Source organism: Monomorium pharaonis, chromosome 8 (genome assembly GCF_013373865.1).
Source record: "Monomorium pharaonis isolate MP-MQ-018 chromosome 8, ASM1337386v2, whole genome shotgun sequence".
NCBI lineage: Eukaryota > Metazoa > Arthropoda > Insecta > Hymenoptera > Formicidae > Monomorium > Monomorium pharaonis.
The window spans coordinates 17,771,965-17,797,913 of record NC_050474.1 but is presented as its reverse complement, the minus strand read 5'-3'; the positions used below and the strand labels follow the sequence as shown (position 1 = coordinate 17,797,913).

General features: G+C 31.2%; 2 protein-coding genes and 1 long non-coding RNA gene across 8 annotated transcripts; 2 read left to right on the top strand and 1 right to left on the bottom strand.

Annotated features, from left to right (window-relative positions):
- The first annotated feature begins 4,559 nt into the window (after nt 1–4,559).
- On the top strand, nt 4,560–13,460 carry LOC105837499. 4 transcript variants are annotated; one of them, XR_003626823.2, is made up of 3 exons: nt 4,560–9,388; nt 9,469–10,275; nt 10,499–13,460. It is a non-coding gene; the product is annotated as an uncharacterized LOC105837499 (long non-coding RNA). The 4 variants fall into 4 exon arrangements; XR_004964402.1 differs by lacking the exon at nt 10,499–13,460 and having other exon boundaries at nt 9,469–9,675; nt 9,862–10,419; XR_004964403.1 differs by lacking the exon at nt 10,499–13,460 and having other exon boundaries at nt 9,469–10,040; nt 10,151–10,419.
- A 2,657-nt stretch (nt 13,461–16,117) lies between these two features.
- Nucleotides 16,118–20,025, top strand: LOC105840359. Of its 3 annotated transcripts, XM_012687268.3 has the most exons (6): nt 16,123–16,771; nt 16,881–17,133; nt 17,221–17,295; nt 18,425–18,649; nt 18,798–18,983; nt 19,066–20,025. In XM_012687268.3, the coding sequence occupies exons 2-5, from the start codon at nt 16,947–16,949 to the stop codon at nt 18,803–18,805; spliced, it is 495 nt and encodes a 164-aa protein (XP_012542722.2). In that variant the 5' UTR covers nt 16,123–16,771; nt 16,881–16,946; the 3' UTR covers nt 18,806–18,983; nt 19,066–20,025. The 3 variants fall into 3 exon arrangements, with proteins under 3 accessions (XP_036146588.1, XP_012542722.2, XP_028045525.1); XM_036290695.1 differs by having other exon boundaries at nt 16,118–17,133; nt 18,425–18,704; nt 18,806–18,983; XM_028189724.2 differs by having other exon boundaries at nt 16,123–17,133.
- Nucleotides 20,026–22,186: 2,161 nt separating this feature from the next.
- Nucleotides 22,187–24,417, bottom strand: LOC105829038 (beta-parvin). Its single transcript, XM_012667677.3, has 5 exons — nt 24,193–24,417; nt 23,640–23,903; nt 23,141–23,535; nt 22,819–23,062; nt 22,187–22,735 (listed from the first exon to the last, which is right to left on the bottom strand). The coding sequence occupies exons 1-5, from the start codon at nt 24,299–24,301 to the stop codon at nt 22,659–22,661; spliced, it is 1,089 nt and encodes a 362-aa protein (XP_012523131.1). The 5' UTR covers nt 24,302–24,417; the 3' UTR covers nt 22,187–22,658.
- Nucleotides 24,418–25,949: the final 1,532 nt, after the last annotated feature.

The following is a 25,949-nucleotide window of genomic DNA, read 5'->3' as shown; positions in this document are numbered from 1 at the left end:
AATAAGCGACTTGCTTATAGGATTTCCTCAATCCTCTTATCATTAATACTAATGCATGATTTGCTAGCTTATTAGATCGGCCCAATTCCCCTAAATCTTGGAAACCAATAATCATTTGTTTGTGAAGAAGATAATGCAAACTATCTAACAATATTTCGTCAAAAACTAAAGCACAATATTTATCAGCACGTCCATGTCATTGATTTTAATTTTAAGTTGTTGCAGTAACTGTTTATTTATTCAAAAGGAACTTTCGAAAGTAAAGTTTTTAAAGTCCGAGGTAATGGTAACTGGAAGAAGGCAGACGGATACTTATAAGTACGCGGACTTCGCTTATAAACAAATATCTTATTTTTTTCACTCTATCCTTTTTCAGCTGGAGTGCGATTAACGTTTCGCAATTGCGAATCTATAAAATTCTGTGTTATGTTATTTAATTGATTTTCTATGCATTGGAGAACATTCTCTTTATACAATTTTCGTAATTTCTTCAAAACTTTTTTTTGATTGTGAACTGACTTATTGATTTTTGATAACTTGCTTATTGTTCTACAGTGAATTTGGTACATTTATTGTTTAGTTGGTGTCATTTCTTTTAATGATACTTCTGCTTTTGTTAAGAAATCAATTTTTTTTGTTTTGTTTCTATTGACATAATTTCATTACATTCTATCAAATTATCCGTAACTATTGTATCATCATTGTTATCATAGCGTTGACAATTTGCATCACAGTGTTGTTCACAAGAATTGTTTGATTTTAGAGTATATGAAATATTGAAATCGTCGTCATTAACTAGCATTACTAGCAGTAATATCAGAACACAGCCAAAGAATTAATATTTAGGACGCTTTAATCCTTCGCTTCATTTTTCGTAATTTGTTTAAAGTCTATTTAAAATCTAAAATTTAAAAGTATATTTAAAATCTAAAATAAAATTATAAAATTATTAGTGTTATTCTGCAAATTTTATAATTAATTATTGTTGTCTCTGTGTAAAATTCCTCATTTCCTAGCAAAGTGATCGCAACTTTTACACGTCACAATTCGTTCAAGAACAATTTCGCAACAAATTACCAATTAAATTCGCACGCATATACATACATACGTTACACGTATATAACTATTCGCAACGCGGTCACTCATTTCGTTGTCAAGAATCACTATGTGATATACGCTTTATACATACAATATACATGTATATATACAATAATATACATTGGCTGTTTAATAAACACACATGCGCATGCAACACACATACACATAATATTGTATAATATAATTATACATTTCTAATCATTATAAATATAAAGAGTCATGAATATATATTAATATTATTATAATATTATGATAATACGTATTATATATATGTATTGTTATAAAATTAGATAAATATGTATATATATATATATATATATTTGCAAAAATATTACATAACGTGTGATATTTACGTTATCATGACAGCTCTATTAAGCTAACAGGACCAAATCAGCAAAATCAAATTTGATTCATTGGATTATTTAGCACTTATTTTGCACTAATTTGCACCACTAATAAAAGTTTTGTACTCCGTGCCGTATTGAAATAAATCGTGGTGCTGCTAACTTAATATTCAGCTAACAGGACCATAAAAAAAGAAAAAACGAATACAGAAACTTAAAGAGCTGAATTTGCACTAATTTGCACCATGCAAAAAAAACTGAATATATTAATCTATTCTGAGCTGAACAATCACAAAATGAATTCAGTCATTTTAAGCACAAGAATGAAGTACCTTTCCCCATGAGCCGAATCAGTCGCTACTTGTACACATAACTTGGCATAATTTGCACCGCGAAAATATCAAGTTTCAGATTTTGTACCCCCGCCGTTCATTTAGAAACTACCCTCGCCCCCTATACGTATCAAGAGTAAAGACCCTTCGCCATCAGCCGAATCAGTCGCTATTTATACACATTACTTGGCATAATTTGCATCGCAAAGAACGTCAGCATGCATATGTTTAGGTAGTTGAATAAAATATCAAAAAATCATTGTACAATCACAATTTAAATTATATTTATTATAAATACAATATAGATATAGAAAATTAGTCATCATATATACTGTAAATTAACAGAGCAGGTGTTATTAAAGATTTATCTTTAACATTTCTTTCTTCTTTTTCTAAATCATTATATTCGATCCATGTTTGCTCTACTTTCAAACACAAAACTGTGTAGTGCCCGATTGTTTTTATGCCTCTCGTCAAAATGGATCTTTTATATATAATAATGCCGAGTAATTTATATAATATTCCGTTTAACGGATTTTTGAACGATTGTTTTATGTCGGGCAATTTAATTTGAAAGTCAGTCTGTATTGATGAGAATACTTCAAAAATGACAATATCTCCTGAAAAATAAATAAATATCAGTTCAAAATAAAGGTAAGTTAATGTATTTTTATAAAAATTATTAGTGAAAGAATGGCTATAAATACCAAAAATGCGGATGTACGTATAAAACTTTTTGTATAAAAAAAATAATAAAGTAAAAAAATATTTTAATATAATTACAAATTTTTTCAGTTTAGCAATATTACAGCTGTGTAATATTTTACGTTCCAACATTCGCATTTGATTCTTATTCTTTCTCCTATTAATACTTTTTGTTTTGTTTTCAATTTTTAATTATTAATATTTTTGTTGTTTTAACACAATATATTACTACAGTTTTATTATCAATTATGTTATGTTTACTAATGTTTAACAATTTAAATCATCTGCTTTAGAAACCGTTGTTATTTCAATCCCAGGACAATTTTGTGAACAACAAGGATGTTCACCTTTTAGGTAAACACTCTGCTTTATTACTTCATCAAAATGATCAGCAATTGCTGCTTCCGTGATTTTAAAATCTATTTGAATTACGGATAACTTCTTGTGTCGTGGTGGACAACCAGAATTGCAACGAGATATCTCTTCAAAACTTGGAATATCTTTGACCAAGATACCCACATAGAAATGAAACCTCCAGTAGACGTCTAATGGACGTCTGCCATGGAAGTTTAAACTTCCAGTGGACGTCCATTAGACGTCCAATATAAAGCCATTAGAAATCCACAGTTCCGCACTGTGGACGTCTATTAGACCTTCAATAGAGGTCGTCAAAGAGGTCTATTAGACGTTGTGTGGATCATTAACAGAGTCTTCACGGAGCCTCGATGGATGACTTACGGACGTTTCGTGGATCATTAATAGAGGCTTCACGGAGCCTCGATGGATGATTGACAAAATAAAAATTTAAAATAAAAATTTTATTTCTTTTAAATTATTTTTATCAACAGTACATACTAAATTTAGGACAAATTTTTATTAATTAATTAAATTTAAATTATATTATTTTATTTTATTCTTACTTGCCTCTGGTTTTGAACCCGGGACCTTAGGATTACAAACCTTGTACTCTATCTGCTATGCCAATTTGACTCATCGATATGGGTACTTGTTATTGTCTACATATACATATATGTTATAAACTGACGCAATTATATTATTTTTTATAAAAGCAATTAAATTTTGCAAAACATATTAAAAATAAATAGCATTAATTTATTTACTTATTAATTTTATTGTTAAATTTATCTTTTTCCATAACTTTAATAATTTGATGGAAATTGCGATCTATTTAGCATTAATACTTTGAAGCGTTCAAATGGTTAATTAGATAATTTTAACTATATAGATCACATATATTCTAAGAAAAATTGAATAGTACATTTATTATTCTATTTTTGTATTCAGTACATGATAAATTTAGATTTTGTGCATTTTTTTGTGCGCAGTAATTGTAGACAAACCGTTATTTTTGAAAACATTATCTTTATGATAATTTTTTTTAATATCAAATAGATCTCTCATTCAGGATGCCATAGTGTTGTCTGATTTCTGAGTCAACTACGACGCGCATGGACGACTCAAAAATCGGACAGCATTGTGATATCTTTTATGAGATATTAAGCTGATATCATTTAGCTGTAATATCATAAGGATAACATTTTCAAGAAACTTAAATGAAACTCTTCCATGAGATATCTCAAAGACCTCTCTTAGTAGACGTCTCTGATAAATGTTACCATTTGGACATCATTTCCAAGATATCTAAATGTTTTCTTAAAAAAGTTCTCTTAAAGTTTTCATTCTGATAAGCGTGTTGTCTGGATAACTTCTACCATGAAAATAAATGTTCCATACAGCTATGGAAGTTTAATGGATACCTAATGGACGTCTATCTAACTTCCATCATGGAAGTAAATGTTCCATAGAGCTATGGAAGTTTAATGGATCCTTAATGGACGTCTGTCTAACTTCCATCATGGAAATAATGTTCCATAGAGCTATGGAAGTTTAGTGGATCCCTAATAGACGTCCATCTAACTTCCACTGTGGAAGAAAACATCCAATGGAGCTATGGATGTTTAATGGATCCGTAATGGATGTCTATCTAACTTCCACCATGGAGGTAAATCTCCAATGGAGCCATGGACGTTTACTGGATCTTTAATGGACGTCTGTCTAACTTCCGCCATGGAGGTAAATCTTCAATGGAGCCATGGAAGTTTACTGGATCCCTAATGGACGTCTACCTAACTTCCGCCATAGCGGTAAATCTCCAATGGAGTTAAGGAAGTTTACTAGACCTCTAATGGACGTCCATCTGACTTCCACCATGGACATAGACGTCCCATGGATCTATGGAGGTTTAATGGACGTCCATTGGACATCCACTGGATGCCAATTTCTATGTGGGTACTTACTAGGTGACCTACATTTGTCTCGCAATATTAACATATTTACAACCATCAATATTAGAAATCGGAAATATTTCCAAAAGTATCTGCGCTCGTAATTTATATGAAGAGACTAATTCCGTTATTTATACAGTTAATAATTAATTCGAAAAATAAATTGGTTTCTGTCATTTATATATATTTTTATATTACCTATTGCAGGACTTGAATCATGTCCTGCAGCGAGTAGTATTTGAAATATACTATCGAATGCGCAAGTATTAGTGATAGTATAATTGCCATTATTTATACTTAAAGATTTTAAAGATAAACTATTGCCGTTTTTTAAAATAGGTATTTTTACAGTTTTTTTACATGTCAAAGAATCTATTAACTTATGTTGACTTTTACCGAGATACAATGCAGTTTTATTTGGTTTTGTTATTTCTAAACCACACCAATTCACCACTTCACGACTTGCCAAAATGTTCTTTATATTTTCTATATTTTGACACATCTTGCATAAACGACGTTGGCCATAACCTTCTTCAGCATCATTAAAAGGTAAAGAACATTGAGGTAATGCGTCAACATTTTTTTTACATAAATAACAAATGTGTGCATTTGTTGGTTGATCATTATTTTGGTATGCGGGACATGAATCATTATCTACTAAATTAGTATTACTTTTAGGCTCGTTTAAAGTTAACGGTACATGGAATTCATCATCCACATTAACAAAATCTGTGTCAACAATTTTCATAATACCATGTAAATAATTAACATGCTTTTGAATGAATGAATCAATCCGCAATAGTGGACAATTTTTTTACAATAAAGATTTTATTTGATTAAATTCACTTTCGACGAACGTACTAGAAGCAAGTATGCGACCGTAACCAAATTTATCCGTGTAAATATTACTCCAAAGGGGTAATAATCTTATATCAATCATAAGACGATCAACTAATTTTGGAAAATAAAGTGGATTAATTCTATCACCTTCCAAAGTAATTAACGATCTAGCATCATTTAAAATTTGCTTACCCCACATGGTCCATGAGTTTTCAAATGAATTATTATAGCTATCTGCTTTAGTTACATTTTCCATTTCAAATATAGCATTATTATTATTACTGTCGATTTCAAAGTTTTATGTTTCTAATTCATTAGTATTAGTCATTAAATTTATTAATTTATGATGTGCCTTATCACATTCAGTAAGATCACCAGTTTTTAAATTTCCATCCGTTTCTAACATTGCTATTATAAAAATGGATTGTATTATTTCTTTTGCATTTATAATATTTCTAAACAATATTAACTGACCAATTGCACCAAGATAAAAAAAACATTTTTGCTCTTTTATTTAATAATTTTAAAAAATTTGAATATTTTTTAATATAATGTGCCACATCTATTCTTACCTAACATTTCGGTAAACTAGAATTTTTATATGCATTCGCGTAATCTTCGATATTGAGATAGGCTGTAAAGGCGCGAATAATTGCAATTAATAGTGCTCTAGATGAATCGCAAATCACTTGTTTAGGTACCGGCGCAGCAGAACGTAACCACTCTGTTAACCAAAAGTGAATTGAATTTGCATTATGACCTTCGCTTACCATTTGACAAACACTAAATTGTACACTTTTGCAATTAATGACACAATGGTATTAAAAAAAAATGTTTTGCTGTTGATCCATCCGCCTTACATAAATGTTTAATAATACTGCCGGTTGCATCGATAGATACACATACATTGTTTTCTATGGCGTATTTTTTATAAACATTTATTAATTGGTGGTTGCTCCAGTAATGGACGAAAACGGGATTTAATCCAATATTATGGATTATATTTTGCAATGATGACGATTTTAAAATAACTAATGCTTTAAGAGCATCTGGATTTATATAATCTGCTATTGTTGCTTCCGATTTCGCTGCATGTAAAACAGATAGACTGAGAATCGTTTGTTAAAAACTTGGTTGGCAACACTCGAAACAAATGTTAAACATTTGTTGCCAACCAAGTTTTTAACAAACAACTCTCAGTCTATCCAGTAACTTATACGGGATCAGATCGCTAAAGAATCTTTCTCTAATCTCATCGCTAAATACGTAAAGTGCGTAAACGTTTTATAAATTTTATCATGCCTCCACGTGGCAGACCGGAAAATATACCTCTCGAGTAAATGAAAGGCAATTTTACAATACAAAGATATTGTGAAAAACGATAATAAGATCGTTTCGTAAACACATGATGTTTGGCATACTATAGCGCAAAACTTAAACAATAAAGTAACTGCAAATAATTTATATCTGTTTACAATAGGCAACCGATACAATGTGAAAGATATTATTTTTAATAAAGTATGTAAAGATGTTTCGGAAAAACTGGAGTAAAATTTGTATATTTCGGCGTAAGGGACCTTTGTTCTGTCTAGAGGCTTTTGCTAACCAGGGGGGGGGGCGATGAGTTGAAAAAAATGTTCCAGCCCCTCTTTATTGGTTGTGGAGTTAAAAGGGAGTGTTTTTTTAGTTGGTAGGCGCACGTGGCCTCCGGGTCACGGGTGAATCCAACACGCCAGGGTTAGGTCCGCCTGGTGTCTTTGGAAGATTTTTCACTCCCTATAAAAAGGTCGAGAGTCGATCAAGTGAGGGAGACAATCAGATCATAGATATATATTTTTTGATGTAAATGTTGATATGGATCGAAGACAGGTTAATAAAAAGAATGTTTATTATCCTCGTTAGAACCATAATAAGCTTGACGAAGATATGTTTACGGCGTTGCTTGAAGATAACGTGTGGATAAAGGATGCAAATGATTCCTTGAAATTGGATAGGAGTGTTGATAGAATTATGAAGGGACTTATTAAAGCATGATGGTTCTATGCCGCGTGTTCGTGGATCTAGGGCACGCCTTGTTTACTGGTGGAATGAGGAGATTGTCGAGACGAGACAAAGATGCCAGGCTGTTCGTAGAAGATTGGTTAGGGCTAGAGCACGTAGAAGAACTGCTGAAATTGAGGAGTTACTGAAACAGCATAAGTTGATCAAAAAAGAATTGTCTATTAAAATTGTCAGGGCTAAAGAAAGATCATGGCAGGAGCTACTGAATTCGATAGAGGAGGATCCATGAGGACGTCATATAAGATGGTTATAGATAAATTAAAGAAGTACACTCCTTCGATCTGTGAGGTATTAGAGCTGGATAGTGAGTTTTATTAAGAAATTATTTCCCCAAGGATGTATGGGCATTCGCCGAGTTAATACGGGACCGATTTATGACATCCTCTCTGTCACGGCTGAAGAGCTCAAGGCGCTAATACGAGAATTCAAAGGTAATAAAAAGACTCCTGGATTGGATGGTGTTACGAATAGTATACTGGCGAAATCTGCTGCAATATTACTAGATGAATGGTGTGCCATATATACGAGATGTTTTTGGAAGGGAGTCGTTCTTAAAAGATAAAAGATAGCTAGGCTGGTGATGATCAGTAAGCCCGGTAAACCTGAAAGAAAAGCCTCTTCGTACAGGCCGATATGTTTGCTTGATACGGCTGGTAAGCTGCTGGAGAGTTATTTCCGGGAGACTAATTAAGGTTATAAAAGATAGAAGAGGAGTAACCCCTTGTCAATTTGGTTTTACAGAGGGTAGATCTACAATTGATGTTATAAGATGCCTGAAGAAAAACATCGAAGCTGCACACCGTAGAGGAGAGGATGTGATGGCGGTCAGTCTTGATATAAAGAATGCATTCAACTCAATACTTTGGCCGGTTATTATGGAAGTTTTAATAAATATAGGCGCACCTGAATAACCTGTGGGGGATTATTTCCAGTTACCTGCATGAGAGATCACTTGTGTTCTGGGATAGGAATGGTGAGCGACGAGAGGTCGAGATGTCATGTGGAGTATCTCAGGGCTCTGTACTCGGCCCTTTACTGTGGAACGTGGCACCAGGGACTTACAGAACCGGCTTAGCCCATTTCCTAATTTTTCCGGACCGTTTTCCGCATCAGATTTCCCCGTATCTTCCAAACTGCAACCTTGTCACTTTTGTTTTTGACAGGGAGTTGCTTCGAGGGGCGTAACTTCGAAACTACTGGACCCACAGCGGGCAGACTTTGCAGGAGTCAAGTCGACATTTTGGGCTACAACATACAAAAAAATTCAGATTTTTTGCTCAACTTTTACGAATTTGGCGCTATTTCAAACATTTGTTCCTTTAATTTTGTCCAGTAGTTTAATTAGTGCAACAGCTAGACATAATATTTTAAAAACAGTTGAAAAACTGTTGTATGAAGACAGCAGTGATGATAAATGTGAGAGATGGCAGTAAGCAGCAAACGTACTTCAAATACGACTTCTTGTCCGGGAAGATTTAAACCGCGTTGTAAGAATTAGAAATCATATCACCATGACAATACCAAATTATACAGAAAGATAATTCAGAGAACATTTTCGAATGCCCAGAAAAACATTTGAAAACTTAGAGCAAATATCAACACCTTATTTAATAAGAATAGCAGAAACTGGAAGAAATACTTTAAATGTGCGGACACAATTACTAACAGTTTTGTGGCTACTTGCAACTCCTGATTCATTCAGGTAAGTTCGTTAAATGGTTATTAAATATATGCAGTTTTTATATTTGAAAAAAAAGTAATAAAATGCAATTTTTTTGAAAGATCTGTGTCCGTTTTGACAGTAAGTCACTGATACATGATTCCTTAAAGAGAAAGGTGGCTGCCTTAAATAATGTAGCCGACAGATTTATTAAATGGCCGGTTGGTGATCGATTAAATGATATTAAATGTCGATTTTCTCAAATTAGACTGCTTCCCGATATGATTGGAGCAATTGACGGATGCCACATTGCTATTCTTGCACCTAAAGTAAGTTATAAGGAGTGTGTTGCCACTGAGCGCGTCACGTATTGCGTCATTTATTCTATTGACTTATTCTATTGTATCATTTTAAGATACAAATCTGAATAAGCCAATATAACAGATTACGCGACGCGTGATACGCTTAGTGAAAACGCACTCAAACTTGTTTTAAAATATTAATTCATGTTACAGCGCGTCAAATAGATCACACCAATAGTAATTATTTCTATGTGATTGTTTTTACACATGGAGCAAATAATGACTTGTTACACGCACGAAACAAACAATATCACATAAACGAACTTTGGCAACCTTTTGCTGCAGACAAATGCCCGACACTTGCCAGGAAACCCAAATTGTTTTTCATACAGGTAAAACAATATTTCCGAATTTTGTTTTTTTTTTAATTATCAATATATTCCATTTCACATTTCTGCTTTCTTTTATCCAACTTGCTTACCTAGTCTGGTTTTTTGTTTAGGCAGAGGGAAAAAAGTAGAATTTTCCGTGGTACTCGACCTATGCAAAAAACGGTTGATACATCAAGTCAACGGTATACTATACCAGCTCATGCAGATTTTCTTTTAAGCCAAAATTTGGTTACTGGTAAGTGCCAATTATCTTAATATTTACTTTAATAATTTAACTTAATACTCCAATCTTAGATAATTCTAGATTTGTAAGATTCAATAATTTTTTTTGCTAAAGAAAAAAAAACTTTATAATTTATAAAAAATAATCAGGGTAAAATAACATAACAGAATAAAGATATTAAAAAATTAATACAAGTAGATACGCGTAAGTGAAGGTATTTTTTTGTTATTTCCAGGTTTTATTTCTTGGAGGAGTCCAGAACAAGGAACTAATTATATAACTTCGTTATGTAATATTTTGAACCAAAAAGCAAAGAACTTAAATTTAATGAAAATGCTATCGTTAGTGACACGTAAAACTGCTATTAAACCGCTCATAGGAATACAAACATCATTTGTAAAATTTGTATACATACAAAGATATTTATAAACGTAATATCAATAAAAATTTAATCAGTAAAAATAAAAAATAATTATTCGTATAATATATTATACGGCTTAAGAAAATTTTTAATCACGCGAATGTATCCAAGCATATCTGTCATAGGGTGCTCCTAAGATTCAGCGTCACGTGCGCGATCGGCGGCCATAGTTTTCTCTTACAGAGGTTGTAAATAAGATAAGTAAGGTAGAGATATAGTAGGCGGTGGCTAAGGAATCGGCTGTTGTGTGGAATATATTAGGCATAGACATAGTATGTCTAAACTGAGCATTGCAGGAATAGGGGTAAGGTTCAGAGGGAAAAGGCTAGCATGCTTTGGGTCATACCTTTCTCGTTCGCGCATGTTAACAAGTGCAAAGTTCACTTATACGCATGCGCGAACGTGAGAAAAAGGTATGACTCAAAGCATGCTAGCCTTTGCTCTCTGAACTTTATCTCTACTTCTACAATGCTCAGTCTAGATATTATGTCTATGATATTATGTATATAATAAATGTATAATATATATTCGGCTGCTTACCTTTTAGGGAACACAATCGACAAAAGTTTTATCTTTGTTACTTATTGAACATAAAAAAAGAATAGAATTTTTTTTTGCGATGCTTGTGTCGATTGTGTTCCCTAAAAGGAAATATATGCATGTATTAATTTTTGTTTTGTTTATTAAAATGGTCGTAAAAGTGACACACAATGCAACGCAATATTTTTGCAAATTTATCAGAAAGTGATAGAGAACGAATTATCGAACTCTATGAATCGGCAGTAAGCAGAAGTGAAATCGCTCAAACGGTAGGATATAGTGAACACACAGTTGGTAGATGGATAACAAAATATTCACTGAAAGAATAATGCAAGACCAAGAAAAACTACACCACAACAAAATGAAAACATTGTTCAATTAGTGAATGAAAACCCTTTTAATGTTGCTGCAACAGTTTTACGCAACAATTTTCCAATTTTGGAAAGCACGGTGTGACGTTGGTTGAAATCGGCTAAGGTTTGTTCACATCCATCAGCGAAAAAAGTTGCACTTACAGAAAATCTAAAGAATGCAATTTGCACGAGAATATTTAAATACACCGCAGGAAGTATGGAACGCAATGATATTTTTGGACGAAGTAACGTTTTCTTCTGCTGAAGACGGGAGATATAAAGTATGGCGATCGTATGGAGAGCGTCTAAATCCGAAATGTTATTTTCTGTGAACAAAGTGGAAGAATTAGCTTGGGATTTTGTGGAAGTATGACATCCTCAAGATTAATGGATATTGTAGAAATATTACCACATATGGATACTGAAGAATATGTGGAGATTTTGGAAGGAATTTTAAAACCTAGCGCTAGACAAATATATCCTGAAGAACAATGCCCAGTTATTAAAATCGTTCAAGACAACAGTGCTGTACACACTTCAAGAATGGTTCAGTTATGGTTTGAAGCAAATCCTGATTTTCAACTAATACCATGGCCAGCAAAGTCACCCGATCTAAATCCGATCGAAAACGTATGGGCCAAGATGAAGTTATTATGGATATCAGATCAATTAAGAACCAAAGAAGCGTTAAGAGATCATGTTTACCGAGTTTGGAATCAATTGACATTGACACCCGATTACACGTAAAATTTAGTTAATTCGATGTCGAGACGACTAGAATTAGTACTCCAAAATGATGGTTTTTGGATTCCATATTGTTAAGTATAAATTCAATAATAATTTTAAAAAGTAAATAATAGTAACTATATATATTGTAGAATAACAATTACATTCTTTTTTTTTTCAGAAAATTTACAGAAAGAGGAAAATAAAATTAACTTTACTTTGAAACAATATCATCTGGTAACCGGATTCTACATATCTACATGGTCGACCGAAGAAAATAGAAGAAAATTTTAAAAGATTGTATTTGCTATTATTTATAGTTACCATTGTTTTTTTTAATTGTTGTTGAATTTATACTTACCAATATGGAATCTAGCAATCATCAATTTGGAGGATTAATTACAGTAGTCTTGACACCAAATTAACTAAATTCTGCATATAATCGGATGTCAACGCTAATTGATTCCATATTTGGTAAATAAAATTTCTTAATGGTTCTTTGATTCTTAATTGACTAAATATCCATGACGATTACGTTCCATACGTTTTTGATTGGATTTAGATCTGGTGCTTTGGCCATAGTATTAGTTAAAAATCAGATTTAAACTTCAATTAAACCATTCTTAAAATGTGTACAGTACTGTTGTCTTGAGCGATTTTAATAACTGGATATTAATTGTTATTCAGATACTTACCAAGCGTTAAATTTTTAAATTTTTTCCAAAATCTTAACATATACTTTAGCATCCATATGTGATAATATTTCTAAAATATCTCTTAATCTTGAGAATGTCGTGCTTCCTCAAAATCCTAAGTTATTTCTTCCATTATGTTTATAGGAAGTAGAATTTTGAACTTAGACGCTCTCTGATTGCTACACTTTACATCTCTCGTCTTAAGCCGAAGAAAACATTTTTTTTGTCCAACCATTATTGCGTTCCATTCTTTCTACGGTGTAATTAAATGTTTTTTGTGCGAATTGCATTCTTTGCCATAATTGAAAGAGCCATAATTGAAAGAGATAATTCGCCTAAATTGCCAGTAGCTAAACAAATTGTGATAACTCTTTGGATTCTTGATAATCAAAAAGTTTACAGGTTAGATATAAATAAAAATATTAATATATTTTAATTGTAATTTTTTTTCTTTACATGTAACATATACATAACAATTACATAAGTTATATAGTTTTTATTTAGTGTTTGCTGAGATTATTGTTTTTGATTTTTATTACTGCTATAGTAATTGATCTTTTTTTAGATCTGTTGCAGATCGATTTGGTACAACAAAAGATACTATATGGAGATGTGTCTTTAATGTGGCACACGTGATCTACATGATCTTTTTGCACATATTTTGCAAACAATGTTAAAAATTTCTCTTTCATTTCAATGTTTTTTTTATGAGGCTTTTTTTTTGTTAGTATAATTCTAATATTGTAGTGGATGTAGACCTTTTTTGACGTTTTCTTACATTGCGTACAACACCATAAGAAGTACTTGATACTGCAGGATTATTTTCATTGTTACATTCTTCGGAGTCCGTACAAGGACTCTTTTCTTTTATTTGAAATCCGTGACTACTGAAGGCAACTGAAATAGGTGGTATTTCGGGTTTAGTATTTAAGAATTCGTCAATTATGTCGAAATATTCCCAAGTTTGCGCTGAACAACCAGTTTTATTATTATTGTCTTGTATATGCTTATATTTGTTTAAAATTTTTTTATTTTGTTAGACATTGTTCGTCAGTAATGTTGTAGCCTTTTTTACGGAAATTACTGGCTATGTTCTTCCACACTTTCTTTTGCATATAATTTAATTTGCATCCATTTGCATCCATTTAAAAAAATTAATCACTTAAAATTGACTCGCATCATTGGAAAAAATTGCATTTACAGAAAATTATAGAAATCAAAGAATGCAATTCGCACAAGATCTTGTATTAATTGCTGAAACGTATTTCTGGTAATACGAAAGTGTGATTTAATATCTATAAAAAAAGGAAGAATATAAAATAAATTAATACATATAAATCCTAGATAGCAGCTTGTAATATATTGCTTAATTAAAAGTATGTAAATAATTTAATTAAATTATAGATTAACAATTAATATAATAAGGTTATATTCTGTGTATGTATGTATGTATGTACGTATGTATTTTCATTATTAATATATATTTTAAAAATTCACATTATTATTTACAGTATTATTCACCTCTTTGTTTTTACGCGCTTTGCTAAAATTAAATTCCGCGTAAATTCGCGACCGGATTTGTTACTGCTTGTCACAATTTACCTGATTTGAATCCGATTACTTTCTGAGACAGCCACCCTAGAATCGGATTAGGCTAGGGAATTTTTTCAATATATCAATTGAGTACCACTGTTCAGTCGGATTAGAAATCCGATAATTTGTCGTAAACACCCGATGCGTTGTGCTATGCATCACATTTTTTTAACCACACCGGATATAAAACTTGTTCAACTATACCGCACTAGTTCACACTATTTTTTTTCTTCTAATGTCGAGAAAAAGAAAATGCCCACCAAACACCAAACATGTAACGTACCTGTTAGTTGTAATTTCCCACTCAACAATGTAATTGTAATATAACACGTGTATTATATTGCAATTATATTATTGAGTGGGAAATTACAACTAACAAGCACGTTACATGTAACTTTGTGTTTGCTGGGTGGTCAATTAAACGTGTGTGTATACTGAAAAACAGACTTATATCTGACAGTCCGCAGTCTGTTCATAAATGGGACGGGAAAAATTTGTTGCATTGCACTCTAATCATTATTTTTATTTAATATTTAATTTTAAGAAAACAAAATTTTTAGATGTACGTAAACATTAATTATTAATAAATTTGATTTAATATATACTTATTAATTTATTTTATTTTAAAATTAAAATATCTTGTAGCATTTACTAACAAATACTGTATATATCTGGATATATGTGTAGAGTGGTTATTATGCGTAATTTCACGTGATCTTTGTCACGTGACCAATTTAGTTCCTGACTTCCGAGTCCAAGGATAGGCGCTGAAAATCGTTTCTTTCTCTTCTCAATCAAATCACAAATATTTAAATCTCACAAAGCTATTAAAAAATGTCACAAATGTCTTTTTACACGAAGTTGCACATATATTGAAACACTTGATGCATATTTTTTAATATTAGATTTTCGGAATTTTATAATATTTCTGTAACATTATATGAAATATTTTGGCGTAATATTGATATTGCATGTTTCTGAAACGTTTCTGCAATATTACATTGCAACATAATGTTGTAACGTTGCAGCAATATTGCTGAAAGCTTCTGTGCTGTATGAAAAAGTTGTAAATATTAAGGCTGCGTTTTGATATTCACTGTCAGTACTGAAATTCTACAGTGTATGTGACGTAAACTATAGATTTTCAGTACTGGCAGTGAATATCGAAACGCAGCCTAAGTAAATCTACAACAATAAATTTGGTTTATTAAGATCGGCCAATTAGTTTGGTTGTAAAGTAGAAAAAGTAGCCGTTTCTTAAATTGTTTATAACTTTCTTAAAAATTAACTCAAGCATTTAAAATTATAAGAAAATATAGCTTTCACTACAATAAAAGTGCCAAATAAAAAAATATTAATAATTTTTTAAGTTATATTAATTTATTCAAAAAGCGCTCCATTGAAATTTAATTTCTACATTTTTGAGACCATGCATAAACTCGAACCAAAGCTGTTTCTTTTTTTATAAAATTGCAATATCATATCGGTAAATAAATAAATAAATCAAATTTATTCATTTTTACGTGTCAAATACATAATTTAACAAAGGAAAAAATTAAAATGTTTATTTGAAGAAATATAAGAAAATAGTTTAGCTCATTAATCTTGTTTCGTCGAGATAGTCTAGATTAAAAAAAAATCATTTTTCTAGGACGCTTGGTTCCCGAGATAATGACGATTGAAGTAATTTGAACGCGTCAGATCAACTTTGTACTCGCGCACCTGGCCGCGCGCTAGCAGACAAAGCACGCGCGCGCGGCTTACTTTACCATATTATTGTAGACAGGATTATCGTAAGTCCCTTTTAATCCCTGTTACTCTTATTTCTTACGCTAAACTTACTCTGTGTATTGTACACGACGCATGAGATGCATACATGTAACAAAAATTCTTGTTGATAAAACAGATCTTGTTGATAAAAACAGTTAAATAATGTAATAGATGGGTGAAGAATCAAAAAATCCTCCACGTTTTGCTGTCGTGCGATTCGAAACATCGGATTCAAGCAGAGTGATTGATTTAGTACCCTATTCATGGATATATGAAATGGGAGAAGAAGAACATCATTGCTTTTATCCTGATAAAAGCCAATATCGTGTTTTTAAATAAGTGACTTACAACAGATAAAATGCCGGATGAGAATTGGCAGTCTTATGCAGTATCCGCTGTTGCAGATGCAAGTAAGTAATGGTCTATCATAATCTACGTTGATTTATAAATAATGTAATATTATTTAATAATATATTTGTATCTGTGTCTTTAATAACATAATTCTTCATGAATCGGTAGAAGATTTAAAGCAAGGACAACGAAGATTGAAACGGGTTTTAAAGACAGAACATATTCAATGTACGGATGATTTACGTCATAATAATAATGAGCGCAGTCATCATATCTAAAGATTCTGCAGCTAAACAGCTAGATACAGTTAATTCATATTCCAATTTCAAACAATCGACAAAAAGGAAGAATGATGAAACGAAGACTGATGAAACAAAGAAGAACGATGAAACGAAGACTGATGAAAAAAAGAATGATGAAAGTAAATCAGTATTATTGTAGATTTGTAATTTAGTATTTACATTATGCTAAAATTCATATAAATTTTTATAAATATTTTTTATTTTAGACATATTAACGCAAACACAGTTTCCTATTACATTGAACGATATTCCAGTGGATATATTATTGAACATGCAACCAAGTAATTGTGTTAAAAATTCTGTTACATCTACATATACACTGAGATAAAAATCTGTTGATTCCAAAAAATATTTCCATGCACTTCTGCAAGTGTAGGACCAGCAACTATTACTATGGCTGTACAGTTAATCCTAATTGTTGTGCTCCTTTTATTTTTTCCTCCGATTAATATCTCCATGCAACAATACTTCCGAGACATTCGAGTATCGATGACCATCTCTATTTTAAGATAGGAAACATTCGTTGTCATAAGTAGATAAAATAAATTATTGTTTGAAAAAAATAGCCCTATATAAGTGTAAATAATGTTTATTGTAATGTAAATGTAAATTAGTTAGTGTAAATAACATTTTGTCGTGTAAACAAAATATACAGTTAATATAATTATCAGTTAAATAAAATATATTTATAAAATAATTAAATGAAATATATTTATTGGTAATTTTAACTTAAGTACATATCTATTAAATAAAAAATATGTTGCTATATAAAAATCTATTTTATTCATAATTTATTCATAATTAATGCAATAAGACATATATTTACCTCCTTATACCTATATTTACCTTAGCCAAGTTGTCCTCGAAGTTGAAATTATCAGTAAATATATTTTACTTAATCAAATCTGTTAATCATATGTTTTGTTCATGCAACAAAATGTTAATCACAATGACTAAATTAATTTACTCTGTAACATTATACACTTATATAGAATTATTGTTTTGTTAGAATAACTAAATTATTTTATTCACTCTTGATAACAAATATTTCACCTAAAAGAAATAGCTGATTTACATACGTATAAATAATATCAATCGAATACAATTCATTATCTACAACATTTATTTACTTCAACGGTTTTGCGTTTTTAAATTAACTATAAGTTGTTTAGGACACAACAAAATTTATAATCTACGAAATTAAATATGGTAACAAAACCATGTTATTTCAAATTATACAAATCTCTTAATGTTACTAATACACGTGTGTTTAATTTAAAAAAATAATTATTTGATCCAAAAAAATTACTACTTAACGCATTTAATCATGTCAACAAAATTTTTTTCTCGGTGTACTGCTTAAAATTATTCTAATTTTTAATTCATTATTTAATTATTCTTTAATTTCAGATGACTTAATAGCACTGCAAGATCATATAGATGCAAAATTCGAGCAGCTTCGGAACGAACTGATTAGCCAAATAACTTCTGTCAAAAGAAGTATCTTATATGATCTGAAAAGAAAAATCACTCAAGTTAAACATACTATTGTCACTGCCAATCAATCTATCGCTCCACAACCTAATATTGTTGTACGAATCCCTTGGTATAAAATTACCTACTGTGACATTAAATGATTTCTTGAGTCTTGAAAGATGCATTATGTACACTTGAAAAGAAAAAGTCATTGGTAAAAAATATTCTGTAATAAATAAAATATATAAAAAATACAACGCAAAAACTAGTGTTACTGGTATATATGTTTCAATTCATTATTTTGTTATGTTGTAGATGAGATTATTTAGCATAATTACTGCTGGAGAATGTACCGTGAAAGATTGCATAGCAAAAATGATGAAATCAGTAATGGAGAAATCTGTTGAGCTTGAGTATTCCGGTACAGGAAGAGTTATTTGTGGACAGTCAAAAAAGAATTTTAGTAGGACTATGACATACCAATGCGTAAGAGGTGAAATATTTTACTTTAAATATTATATTTTATTACCTATACAACTTGTGTAAAAATTTTTAATTTGAAATATTTTTTACAGACGTTTTGGTAGAAAAATTTGGCGATACGTTAGACATAAAGAAACTACCTGGTCAAATCGGTGTATGGCTCTTTGGAGCGGGCGATAGAGAAGGCGGAAGAAAATAAAGAGTGCAACAAGAACAAGAACAATAAAATCTTTAATATAAAAACTAATATTAAAATCAAAACAATATATTGCTTAATGTTATAAACATTAAAATTTTATTTTATTTTATAGTTTTATATTATATGTATTTGTTTTTAATAAAAATAAAAATATTAAAAAATGTATTAATATATAAATATTTATAATAACACAAATATCGCAAAGTAATATAAAAATTAGGTAAACTCCTAAAAATAAGGCTTACTCAAATTTTTTAAAGTTAAGAGCCTGAGTAGAATGATTGACTTATAATTTTAAGACAATGTCTTATGCTTTTAGGATTTGTCTTTAGTAACGCACAATATTATTTTGTGTGTCAAGTCTTAAACATGTGTACGAACTTCGTACCACTTGTGATACAAGACAGTATTGTGCGTTACTAAAGACAAAGACTTAAAGCATAAAACATTGACTTAAAATTATAAATCATTCTGCTCAGCCTCGAAGAATATGTATGGATACATCTGGCAATATAGCAATGCCATTATTGGTCCAATAGTGGCGTGGAGTGTGTCAAGCATTAGTGGGCCAATGTTGATGGTGACGCTTGGCTGTATATTATTAATCATTTTTGGGCCAAAGTTATCACTCCATTAAATTCCCATTGTTGAGCCAGTCTTGGTTACCAATATTGCGCTAATGTTGGCGTCCTGGCAACTAAGCTTGGACCAGGACTGGACCATTAGTAAAACCCTATATATTTCAAAGTGAACAATAGACCATTCTGGTGTATTATTCTTGGTACATATTTTATCATCCAGTATATACTAATTTTTGACTGTAAACATTAACGTTTAATGTACTTTCGTTCAACAAATTTAAATCTGGTGCATTATTGTTTGAATCCATTGCAAACGTAACTAGTAACATAAGAGAAAATACAATTTAAAATATTCTGAGCAATATTTGTCATTTATCGTAGACCATTTTTAGTGTAAAAGTAAAAAAGTACGTAATTATTTTTAATGGAGTCATTCCTAAGTATAAAAATTATCTTTGACGTGCTATTATACATAAAAAGCAGTAATACTTTATTTTAAAGACTCATTTGATTTTCTTCACTATTTTCGGAGGTCTTTAAAACTACTTTATCTTACATAATCTTACTAAATTACATTTAAAATAAATATTAAAGTAAAAGTATAATTTAATTATCAATATTTTTAATTTTATAAATTTATTTTAGTTTTTCCTTAGCTTTTTAACTATTTTCAACATTAGTGATCCAACTAAAAGCAAGTTATATGTATAATAAACGTTAGTGTTAATTATGTTACCTATAATATTTTTTTGCATATGATAATATTCTATTCTTTAAAATAAAGTACCACGTGAAAAAGAAAACAAAATGAAAAGAAAGAAATATGCGCCCATGTTGACAGTGATGTAGACGTTATATTTAAAGCCTCTTTAAGTTATTGATACTCTATAGCCAATAAAATAATCCGTATAGAGTATCCAAAGATAAAGTATAATTAACAATAACAACTACCAGCGTAATTTATAAATCCGATTAAGTTAACCATTAACGTGTAAACATTTCCGAATACGAGCACTAACATTCGAAAAATTAGTATACTTATAGTATTTAAAGTATGTCACAGTGTACAATTGATGATACAACGTAGCCATTTTTATACGGCAATTCTACATATTTTACAGTAATTTCTAATAATGGTCACTTTTTAAAATTTGATAATTTATTAACTTTAAATACTCCTACGCGGAATCTGTCAGAAGGTAGTGTAAAAATTGCATTTATTAATAAATTCTCTTCCAATAATTATTGGAATCTGCAAACGTTCACAAAAAGCTATATTTTCAATTTGAATAATATTTCCAGCTGTAGTGTACCACAGCAATTATTTGGCTTCTCGTTCATTATCTTAAATTTTTTAAGTATGACATCACGACATTGATGTGTACATTTTGGTAATATCAGGCCGGTATTATGAGAATATAAAAATATTGGAAATTGAATATCTTTTTCAGTAAAATAATTAGATTCAAAGGACATTATTTCCCCAATTCGATGTCCGATTTGTTCAAACCTATTGCATCCTCTGACTTTTTTAAAATATTCTGCATGTAATTTTCAAATGAAAATGCAGAGATTGTGTGCAACAAAAATCATTTAATTTTTCGACAAAATAATCTGCATCGTCAGTTATGTAAATATTATTATGGAAATTATGGGTAATAAAATTTTGATCATACAATATTGCTGTCGACTGGACAAGAGATTCTAATGTGGCTTTAAATTATATTTAGAACATTCTCGATACCAAAATTATTATTATAAATTATTATTGTTCCTTTTCATAGTATCTCGATGTTCCGCAACAAGAACCGAGAAAAAATACATGCGGATTATACATCACAGAATATATGCGGCAATTAAACATGATAATGTCACAAATATTATTTTTTTTAGAATATACAATTATATATTAATATTGTACCGAATAGATAATCACCAATTATTTAGTTGATACAATAATACATTCTATGCCGTTTTCTATCATGTACATTTATTACATATTTTACGTATTATATAAGCAATATCCAATGATCCTATATCGAATTGCATCTTGTGCACGAGATTGAATATTCTTTTTCAACAGACAAAAAGAAAGACAATAGAGAGCTGTCACGTACATACCCAATCGATCATTTTAAAACGACAGCGACGGCGGCAGGTATGATCACGTTGACACATTTTCAAAGGAGTAAGTGACTGATATGTGTTTATATTATATAAATCAAGACAAATGATTTTATCATATAGGAATGGCTCTATTTTAAACTATTACTTTACTTTTTCATCTTGAAATCTGCAGTATAAAATCTCATAAGTATTTTTGTATATATGTACATATAATGATAAATAAATACGACAATAAATTGTGTCGATTGAATATACATGCCTTTCCATTTGCATATTCTAGAATGGAAAATAAACGGAGAAAATACATGACGGTTGACGTATTTATTAATAAACATTATAATAAACATATTAATAAACACATTATAATTCAAAACTTGTGTGTGATAAATATTATTTATATAAATATATTATATTTTAATATATATAAAGGCATGTTATTTAAAGCTTAACAGACATATAATCTTCTGTTCCGTATTTAAATTTTTACATTTTTTTTTACGTTTTCACTTATCATATTAAAGTAAGTGTAAAATATACATGATTACTTATTAATGTAAAAACTCTAATTTCATAAAATGTAAAAAGCACAACTAAAAAATCAAAATCTATAATAAATCTATTTTCACAAATAGATCTCTAGTTTAATAAAAATGGCAGTTTAATAAAATACATAATGGCAGATTATGTATATCGCAATCGTTAGGCTAATTAGATCATCAAATTTAGTAATAAACTTCCATATAAAATTAATTAGTGAAATTGATTCAATGCAATTTCGCTAATTTATCCCCTTATACTTTGTAAAGAGATTATATAACACCCGAAGAGTAGATTTCAAATCCAGATTTACAATATCTGTAAGAGAAATGTTTAAATTTAAGATAAAAAAACATTATAAGATTAAAATACTAGTGAAATGATCGTCAGAAATCACAAACCTTCAGGACGGGCTTTTGGTTTTGGTAACCCAATATCTCTCATAATATCAAATGCAAATGAAACATTATGAACTTTTTGGTCAATGGTCTTTGGTGTCAAATGAAAGCTACCTAATGGAACAAAGAAACCTTCCAAGAGGCCAAGCAATAGAATTAGGAAAACTCCATCATGGAATTGAGTATCCAGATCTGTTACTTCCAAATGTACTTTGCTTAAATGTTTATTCACAAATGTTACCAGTGACTGAAAAAAAGATAGCAACGTATTGTTTAAAAAAAAAAGAAGAAAAATATTAATACAACTGTCATTTAATAACCTTACTTTCTTTACAACAGCCAACTTGTCAGGTGCATGGTCGAAAAGAGTATCAAATGCATCACGTTCGCAACGCATACCCAGATCGTCATATGTTGTAGTTAACTCTTCTTTTATCGTTCTGTGTATCAACTGACCATCTTTTTTACGTACCACGACCACTTGAACAGCAACTCTTTCTGGCAATCTAACAGGAGCACGAAAAAGCCGTGCTAAGCTAACCAGTAGGTGCAAAATTGCAACAATATTTTTCGAATGTACAGACTCAACGCTCCATTTGTAAGGTGGATATCGACCCAGTACACGATTAGCAGCTGACAAGACTACAGCAAGTTTTTGCTTTTGTCCTTCCTCAGATTGAGTTACCTCGGGTACGTCCAATTTCTCCCCAGTCAGTTTTTCTAAATATTTATGCAAATTTGAGTAAAATAAAAAATATTAGTGAGTTTTTATTCCATTACAAGCTATTTTGGGGTTTATTTTGTAATCAAATCAATATCTATACCTAAAAGTTTCTGCAACACTTGTCCGTCATAAAGATCTTCAACAATATCTTTTACAATAATTCGCTGAATAGCCAGTTCATCATTGATCCATTCAATCAAGACAAATATCAATTCTTGTAGTTTGGAATCTTCTAAAGATTTCGGCTCTATCATGGAACGTTCCTCATTTTCCTCTAGAGCATATTCCTCTGGTGGCATATCAGGATTAGCAGCATATCCAGGTGAATCGATCGCATATTTCCCTTCTTCTTGCACTTCTTTCACTAAAAATGTAATATTTTTGTTAAACACAAGTCCTTTAAATTACATTCTTCAATATTTAACATGATTTAAAAATTTGTTACGGAAACAATGGAAATCAGCATTATGAAACGTTTGTTAAACTAAGAAAAATGTATGTGAAGTTTTTTAAACAAATTCAACTTTTCTCATAGACTGTCAGACATGTCTCGCTCCATATAAGGATATAAGCTTCATTTCACTATTAAAAATGACGTAACTAAAGTTGTATAAATAGTCACGTAGTTACAAGATTAGAAAATGATGCAGTACCTTCCTTGATGCGTTTCTTTCGTCCGAGCGTTCCGATTTTATCCCAAAAACTCTCTTCTTTATTTGCAGAAACTGGGATTCGAGGCGACTTGGGTCGAGGAGACGCCATTATTGAGTAGCAATTTAGCAGTGTTGTCAGTTGTCAGATCATTTCGAAGAACTTCGCATTGAGTAAGGAATGGTTACGTTCAGACAGAGAGAAGCCTGAGAGCGGCCACCGCGGCCTTTTTCCTGCGACAGAAATGTGGATGTGGAACTACGTATCACATCCACTTTTCAACTCTGTCAATAAAATCATTCGTTTGGTGTGCGTCCGTGCTACATCCACGTTTGGACCAGAGTAACACACAGTGTTGGTTGCGTTCCGTGCTATGTAGACGAAGTGTCGGTAACAGAGTTATTGATTTTTCGTAATGTGTGCGAACGAGATATTCAATAAGAACGAGCGAAACAGTAGAAGAAGCGAGCAAGAGCACTTCTATTATTGTCTCATTCGTTTTTGTTCATCTCCCCCTCGCTTTTACTGTTTTACTTGTTCTTATTGAATGTCTCGTTCGCTCGCACACATTACGAAAAATCAATAACTCTGTTACCGACATTTCATCCACAGCATGGAACACAATCAACATTGCGCGCATGTGTGTTACCCTTTCCTACTTCATCCACGTTTGGTGCTGATGCTACATCTATATTTCGGTTGCACGAAAAAGAGCCATCGCGGTGGCTGTTCTGGCTTCTCTCTAGTTCAAAAAACACGGAACCGTATGCGCGCTGGCAACACTCGCTCGCACGGTCTACGATCTCATTGGTGGATACCGTACGTAACCGTACACACAGTCGCGCGAGCAGCGGGCACGAGCAGAGTTTGTACCATGGTCTTAAGGAGAGACGGAATTCATAGACCGAGCTTAAGTTCAAGAATCGTCTTAAATCTAGCCATAAACAGATTTAAGACTTAAGCCTTTGGCACACGATACAATTTTACATGCTAGATCGCATACGAGGCGTCTTATTACGTATCCTGTTTGGCTCGAATGATTGTCATCAATCGTAAGCCAATGAGGATTTGTAGTACGCCTCGTATGCGATCTAACATGAAAAATCGTGTGCCGAAGGTTTATTTAACCAATGAAATAACAGTATTGACCTTTCAAGACCGTACTTAAGATCGATCTTGAATAAGATCGATCTATAAATTCCGTCTTAAGTAGCGTAGAGAGAAAAAAAGTGATCACGAAAAATGGGTGTTAACATCGTTGAGATTGCCTCCCAATTGCATGCGTTTTTAATAAAAGCTGCAGTTGTAAATTTTAAAGATGAATCATCTTAACATCATAATTGGATTGTAAACTCGAAATTTTGTGAATACGAGCAGCGGGTCGCAAAACAGCAAGCTCATAGCTTAAGTGGCACCAAAGAGACTTGTCGGGCTCATAGAGAAGAGCAAATTGCTCAAAACGAGTTTTTACGAGGAAGCTGAAGGATTAATGTATAAAATAGAAATCTCAGATTAGCCTGTGTTGGTAAATTTTCAAAAAATAGTATTTTTTTGTAAAAACTTTAAACTCGATTTTCTCAAAACGTTTTTGTAATTTATGTAAAAGAAAAAAGTCTAATGAATTTGTATAAACCTTGGTCTATTTAAAAGCTAATTAGATTCTCTTCTAGATAAACTAAAAATTTTACAATAATTTTTTTGCAAAATGTTAAAATTTTTTGTAAAAATTGCAACTTTTTTTTCAAAGTCCACGGATCCA

Coding starts and splice junctions, on each gene's coding strand:
- LOC105840359 (XM_012687268.3), top strand. CDS start 16,947: ATGATTTACGTCATAATAATAATGAGCGCAGTCATCATATCTAAAGAT. Junction 17,134..17,220: donor TGAAAAAAAGAATGATGAAA/GTAAATCAGTAT, acceptor TTTTTATTTTAG/ACATATTAACGCAAACACAG. Junction 17,296..18,424: donor ATTATTGAACATGCAACCAA/GTAATTGTGTTA, acceptor CTTTAATTTCAG/ATGACTTAATAGCACTGCAA.
- LOC105829038 (XM_012667677.3), bottom strand. CDS start 24,301: ATGGCGTCTCCTCGACCCAAGTCGCCTCGAATCCCAGTTTCTGCAAAT. Junction 23,904..24,192: donor AAAGAAACGCATCAAGGAAG/GTACTGCATCAT, acceptor TTACATTTTTAG/TGAAAGAAGTGCAAGAAGAA. Junction 23,063..23,140: donor AGTTGGCTGTTGTAAAGAAA/GTAAGGTTATTA, acceptor TCTTTTTTTCAG/TCACTGGTAACATTTGTGAA.